At 23.9% G+C, this 7,392-nt stretch overlaps 1 protein-coding gene across 1 annotated transcript; it reads right to left on the bottom strand.

Moving 5' to 3' along the window:
• Positions 1-375: 375 nt before the first annotated feature.
• LOC129612602 (sialin) lies at positions 376-6,626 on the bottom strand. Its single transcript, XM_055526291.1, has 6 exons — positions 5,967-6,626; positions 4,061-4,398; positions 3,682-3,927; positions 1,799-2,390; positions 1,456-1,697; positions 376-1,348 (listed from the first exon to the last, which is right to left on the bottom strand). Exons 1-6 carry the CDS (start codon positions 5,974-5,976, stop codon positions 1,067-1,069), a joined length of 1,710 nt encoding a protein of 569 aa, XP_055382266.1. The 5' UTR covers positions 5,977-6,626; the 3' UTR covers positions 376-1,066.
• Between the last annotated feature and the right edge of the window lie 766 nt (positions 6,627-7,392).

Here is a 7,392-nt window from a genome sequence, read left to right as displayed (position 1 = left end):
TTTAATTATTTTTTTTTTTTCAAAAACTTAAGATAAAGTTTTTTTTTCTATTATTTTTATTTTATTAAATTAATTAATTTCTTTACTGTTACATGTATTTTTATAAGTATATAATACACAATACATGATACATATTATGTACAAACACAATTTAATTCACGTTGTGATTGCATGAAATTTTAATGACTTTTAATTTTTTAATTTTTTTCCTTTTATATACATAGTAAATAAATAAAAGTTATAACAAAATACAAAACAAATTATAATTTAGGCAATATTTCATTAAATAAAATCTTATGTACAAGAAAATAACCTTACAATATTATATACATATGTACATTCACCATTAAATGCATAATATAATACGTACAATAATTGTATTTAATATACAGAATATAAGTAAAGATAATTGAAGTAAATATTTAAATATTTTTACAAAATCAATTTTTTTTTATTTTACAGACTTTAAATCGTGTAAAAATAAGAAATTCAACCCTGAAACTCTCATTATTTTATTTGATCTAGAAAATTTATTTAAATATGTATTAAATTTGAAAGAAATATAAGTATAATAAAAAAAAAATTAAAAAAAAATATATTTCATACAATTGCAGCTTTCAAAAAGATTTTTACAACTAATTTTATATTATATGTAAATTTTATAATTATTGCTATTACAATATGCATGAAATTAATATGAAATATAACCTAAATTAAATCACGTTAATTACAAAAAAAATACAATAAAAATTATGTATTTTTTTAATTAAAAACAAACTATTATTTAAACATAGTAATATAAAAAAAAATCATAATTATATATGTACTTAACTATTCTCTCTATCTTTATTTACTTGGATTATTTGTATAATCTATAATACAAAGAATGATTTATGTTATATGATAATATTTTCATATTAAATTAATCGAATTAAATTTAAACAACAATTTTTTCGCTTTCATCACCGTTTAAGTATTTTATATACAATTTAATATTGATAACAATTTTATAATAACTAATTGAAAATACTACATTATTTAATTCATAACAAAAAATTTTATATGTTTAAGGTGTTTCATTGCATTTATTAACGCAACTCTTCTGATTCTCTTTAGATTTATCATTTTCAATATTATTATCATCATTATTAACTTTAAAACCATTTATTATATTTAAATTTTTATTTGAATTTAATATTTGAAGTTCTTTATTTGACAGTATGACATTTGAAGATGGATTGTTCCAACTTTGTAAAGTTGAATCGCAGAATAAATCATAAAGTATACCAGATCCAATTAACATCCCACTTGTTATTAAAAACACATATTTCCAACTAGTAACAGTTTGCTAATAAATTTAAAATGAAATAGTAAAAAAAAAAAATTTAATAAAAAAATTAATTTTTTAATAATATACTTATATACATATAAGTATGTATTAAAAAATATACTTACGTTTCCTAATGTTAGCATTCCAACAACAATTGGTGAAATAAATCCAGGTAATACTGTTATCATACCACTTATACCAAGAACAATTCCAGCATAATTTGGTGCTATGTCAACAATACTTGCTAAAGGTCCTGTTGAAACTGCACCATGTGCCATTGTAGCTAAACTTAAAAATATAACCGAAGCTGTTGAACTATTACCAGAATATGCAAGCGCTAACACAAATAATCCTTTAATAATGCAACCTTCATAAAAAAAATATATATATGTATAATATTATGTCAAAAAAATGAGAAAAATTAATTAAAAATTTTAATTAAAAAAAAATATTATGATATAAACTTACAAACAGTTGTTGCTAATTTTCTAACATTTGTTCTAGTCATTTTTTCTGTTTTTAATAAATAATCACCGAATATTGAAAAAAAATATGCAAAAATCATACGCAATAAATGTGGTAAACCAGATAATAAACCTGTCATTCTAATATTCCAATGATGTATAATTTTGAAATATGTTGGTGCTTGTGTCATTAATGTAAATAAACCCCAAATACCTCCCCATTGAGCAATAACATTCATCCAAACTGATTTTGATATTAAAATATCTTTCCATGGTGTTGGACCATGATTGGTTGATAATACTACAGTTGAACCTAAAGATTTTTCAATAAAGTTTTTCTCATTTTCACTTATTCTAGGATGACAGCTTGGTGTATCATATATAAAATGTCTCCATGCTAAATACCAAATTGTACCAGTAATACCACATAAATGAAATACTAATTCCCATGTAGTCCATGACATTACAAATCCAAATAATGGATAAAATACAGCAATACCAACCGAACTACCCAAATATGCTGTAACAAATTTACTTCTCTCATTTGGTGGTATCCATTGTGCTGTTAAATGATGCATTGCCGGCCATGCTAATCCCTACAAAAAAAAAATTAACTATTAAAATTTTAAAAATAAACTAATAAATTCATATGGAAAAAGAAAATACATGTGTATGTATATAAGTATATACATGCAAAATAAAGATTAAAGTAAATATAAAATTTACGAAAATTTAATTGAATTTGATAATAGCGGATATTGATTTATATAATTTAATTTTTAGCACTTTTCCAAAAATTTTTTTGAAAAAAGTGCTTATTAGTTTCACTCTGTCCGTCCGTCCGTCCGTCCGTCCGTCCGTGGACACTTTTTTTGTTTACAAAACTTCTACACCTTTGAAGATAGAAAGCTGAAATTTAATACGTACATAGATCTTCACTAGAAACTTATTTCCGTAGAACAAAATTTTTACCTATCTCCCCCCCTCTAGAAGTTATACCCCCCCAAAACCCTAGAAATGGCCTTTTTTAAATATTTGTTGCAATGAAACCATAAGCATTTTTGAAATTTTGCAAACGCAGAAAGGCAGCGGCATGCTTCCCCTTGCGTGGTATGCTATAGTTAAACTTTAGAAAAACAAAATGGCCGTTCAAATTTACCGTTATCTAAAGTCCTTTTTTTCCAAATTTTTGATGTCGTTTTTCTTCTAGACCCCAGACTGTAGAAGCTTGAAATTTTAGGAGCTTTTAGATATTAACAAATAGTTCATTTTGTTAGAAGAAAATTTTTTTCCATCTCCACCCCCTCTCAAGTTATCACCTCTTGAAATTCGTAAAATTTGAATTTTTGACACCTTCTATTTCCGAAACCGCAAGCTTTTCCAAATTTTTATAAACGCAAAAAGCTAACGGTAAATTCCATGAAATTAAAAAATATAATTATTTTTCTTAACTCACGCAATTAACCCTTAAAATCGAGCATTGTGTTAACCCCTTTTTATATTAATTTTTGCTTTATTTCAAAGACTGCATATATGCGTCATCCTAAATATATGCAATCCTAGAAATAGTTTTGTATTTGAATGAAAATAATTTTAATAGTGTGATAGGTATACATAGACTGTATTTAAAAGCAGAATTTTCTCTTGTTGAAGGGAAAAGTGCTACAATACAAACCATTGGTTTGACCCAACTTTATTATGTTATACATATTATGTACGTATATAAGTCACAAAATTTTTAAAACAACCTTTACATCGATTTTTCTTTAATATCTGCTTATCATTTAAATCTACTTCGTTAGATTAAAAGACAATCAATTTAACAAATCAATTCAATAAAAAATTTACCTAACGCTTTAAGAAATTTTTTTCTTCATTCTTACTTACACAAATTAAACCCTGAATAATTCTTGCAAATATTAACAAACGATAATCTATGTAAGCCAAAAGTGGAAGAACAAAACATATCCAAGTTCCTACAGCATTAGATAATCCAAATACCAATTTTGTTCCATATTTTTTGGCAAGAATACCACCTGGAATTTGTGTTACCCAATGTAACCAAAAGAACGATCCCAATATTAAACCTTGTTGATATTCATTTATATGCATCCCATCTCGATCGTATGAAATCTGAAAAAAAATATAACTGAATTAACTGTTCGAAAATTTGATTCAACAATATCAGTTAATCTTAGTTAATTATTATATTTCTCAATAGTTTACCGAATGAATATATATGTATATAAAAGAAATTATAACTTACCCCCATTTTATCTAATATCATCGATTCAATTGTTGCTCTATGTTTATTATCCTTACTAAATTCTCCTAATTTAATTTTATCTCTTAAACTTATATTTGAAGATTCTATTTTATAAAGATGTTTCTCGTGAAGATCTTCGTCGATAATTTCATCAAAATTTGTATGATTTTTAATATCATATACTGATCCATTTTGCATTTGATTAGAAAATAATTCAGTCTTATGTAAACTTGTACTTTTTACCATTTCCACAATTGTTATATTTAAATTAATTCGTATCATATAATTAACAGCAAATCCAAAAAAAGTTAAGTACCATAGTACGGTTCGAGCCTCAACTACAAAAAAATTAATTAATAAACTTAAAAATTAAATTAATTAATCACTTAAAAATCCTTTTAGACTTAAAAAAAACAAGGTTTTGTTGTTGCTCAATACAAAAAATTTGTAATCAAACATTATGTAAATATTTTTATTTTTAATTTAAAAATTATTGAAAAATGTATAAACAAAATATGACCTGTTATCAATCACTTCTGTTAATATTATTAACAACTCTATCAACACCGAAATTTTACATAATTTTACATATTTTACATATGTATGTATGTATGTACAAAACTTAAAGTATATATAGAATTAATATTATGCATTGCTCAAAATAACCTGTCAGATATTTACTTCAGCAATAATTGAATTAATTTAGTTTTCAAAAATTGAAATTCAATTTAATATGGAATCCATCTGGTCAAAAATCTCAAGATTGTGGTTAACTTACATTATTACATTATTTCTGACCATGGGTATTTAATATAACCAACATTAAAACATTATTTCGGTAGTTTTATTACCGCAATCATTTTTTGCATATGAAAGATGTAATTGCATGTAAAAGAAATTGTTTCATGCTAAAGTTGAACCATTTGAACTGAAATAATTCATATACATACATACTTATTATATTATTGTATCATATTCATATATACATATATTATATTTAAAAATTTCTGTATAACTATTTTTTAAATATGGCTATCTTTTGAAATTTGCAAATTATTAATTTTGGTAAAACAATAAATAAATGTAGATATTTTTATTCCATGTTAAAATTAGTAAATTTAACGAGTATTTAAACTATTATTTTCATTTCCTTTAACAATAAAGATGTAAATCAAGTTATTTTTTGAAATACATAACCACTTAAGATTAAAAAATAAACTACATAAATATGAATAAATCAAATACTTGTTGAATAATACCAGCTTTCTTTTCCGGATCTTTTAAATTATTATTTTAAAAGGTTGTTTGTATGTAGAAATTCCCATTTTTGAAAATAAAATGTGTTCGAGAATCGATTGTAATGTAAAGGAATTGATCCACCTAAAAAATATATGAGACATTGTACTTTTCCCACATCCCATTTAAAATTAATTTAAAGGCCTCAAAGTGTCTTGTTTCAACAGTGACGTTTCTGAGTGGAAAAAGGCAGAAAAATGAATTAATAAACCGAAATTGAAACTGAGAACATTTTCTTTCTAGTGTCACATTACCCAAAAGATCCCAAATTGTTGTCTACATCCATAGAAACATAAAAGTATAGGTATTTAAATTTAAAGCAAAACAAAAAACAGCAAAGAATAAAACTCGTTTTTTCACTTTTAGTATCTTAATTAAAATAATCTAAGTTTCATACTTTAGATATAATATTGAATATCTATTATTCACTGTTACTAATACTGAAGCCTCGTTCTAAAGAAGCAATCATTATTTTAAATACATAAATATGATTCAATTTTCTTCTTAATATTATATATAAGTATTTGTATATAATTGTCAAATAATACAACTTAAGGGTAAATATTTTGTATAATAAAAATAATTTTTGTATGAAAATTTTTTTACAAACCTTCTGGCATTTTTATTGTATAAAATAGTTTTTATATGTATATAATTAATATATAATTATTCCTAAATAGATTTCCTTCTTTTTAATAAATAATTAAGTTATCACTTATGACTTGTTTCCTTTTTTATTATGAATTTATAAAAAATTATTTAGAATTATTATTCAATTAAATTTTATAAAAGAAGATCGCTATAAAAGATCATCGCTATATTGTTTTCATTACAGTATATACAAAAGCATGTATGTAAAAATAGAAATATTTTAGTAAATATTGCACACAGGTATAATACATATGTATGTATGTAAACTATTTATTTAATTACATAAATAAAAATATTTAATTTTTTTTTTTGAATTTTTTTAGACTTTCTTTATATTGTAATTAAAGTAAGATAAACGGTTTTTGTAATTTAATTATTTTCTGCGTTTTAAAACAAATTTTAAGAAGATATTTTTATTTTAGACAACAAATTGTACGTTTCGTTATTTTTAATTCTTAATTATTTTTCTTGTCTTTTATTGTTTTTTTTTTTTAACTAATTTATAAAAATAACAGAGCGCTTATAAACATTCAATTTCGGAAACGCCGAATAAAGATGTTATGCGGTAGCGTACTATTTTAAAACTGGAAAATGATACCCGCAGATTAATCGTTGTCAACTAAGCAGATACAAAAGAGCAAACAAAAATTGGAAGAAGTAGTAATTCTTATCAAAATTGATAAACAAAATTTCTTATTCCGCTAATATAATAAAACGAAAAAGCTTTAATGATAAGTAAATTAACATCTGTGTTTTGTATCAAAGCTTAAAATATTATAATATCTTTTACTCAAAAATACTTTCTTTTGAAAGAGTTTCTTATCTCTTAAATCGTAGATTAGATTAAAAAAAAAAGCTTCTGTCCACTAGGTATATATGCACATTTATATTTACATACATTTTACTAAATTGATTTGTGGGGTAGAACAAGTCATGCATCGATATTTTAAACCCGGACGTCTAGAGGTAGTTTTAGAGAAAAAAACAAACTTCAAGGAATCACTCCCGAGGATATTTATATGAGAATTAAATCACCCTGTACATTATATTTTTATTAGAGTTCCTGTTAACATTTTATTGGATTAGTTTTTCAGTTACTACATTTTTCTATAATTTAAGGTGCTATATATGGCAACTATTGTAAAATTTTAGTCACTATCAAACTTATTTCTAATAGTGACCTACTCAGACGAACTCGTTTATGAAAAATATGAGCATGCAAGTATACATAAACATAATGTGTAGGTGCTCACATCAAACGTGGATACATAAGAACATTGTTTTTATAATTTGCCAAATCGTGTTTTGAATATCGAAGTGTCAAAGTTTGAATATCGTTATTCGATGCTCCTGAGGTTTGCAACGAAAACAACTTTTCTAAAGAG

The sequence above is a fragment of the Condylostylus longicornis genome, unplaced genomic scaffold, assembly GCF_029603195.1.
Source record: "Condylostylus longicornis isolate FDR11 unplaced genomic scaffold, ASM2960319v2 ptg000075l, whole genome shotgun sequence".
Lineage (NCBI taxonomy): Eukaryota > Metazoa > Arthropoda > Insecta > Diptera > Dolichopodidae > Condylostylus > Condylostylus longicornis.
The sequence above is the reverse complement of the archived record's forward strand: the minus strand, read 5'-3'. Positions and strand labels throughout refer to the sequence as shown.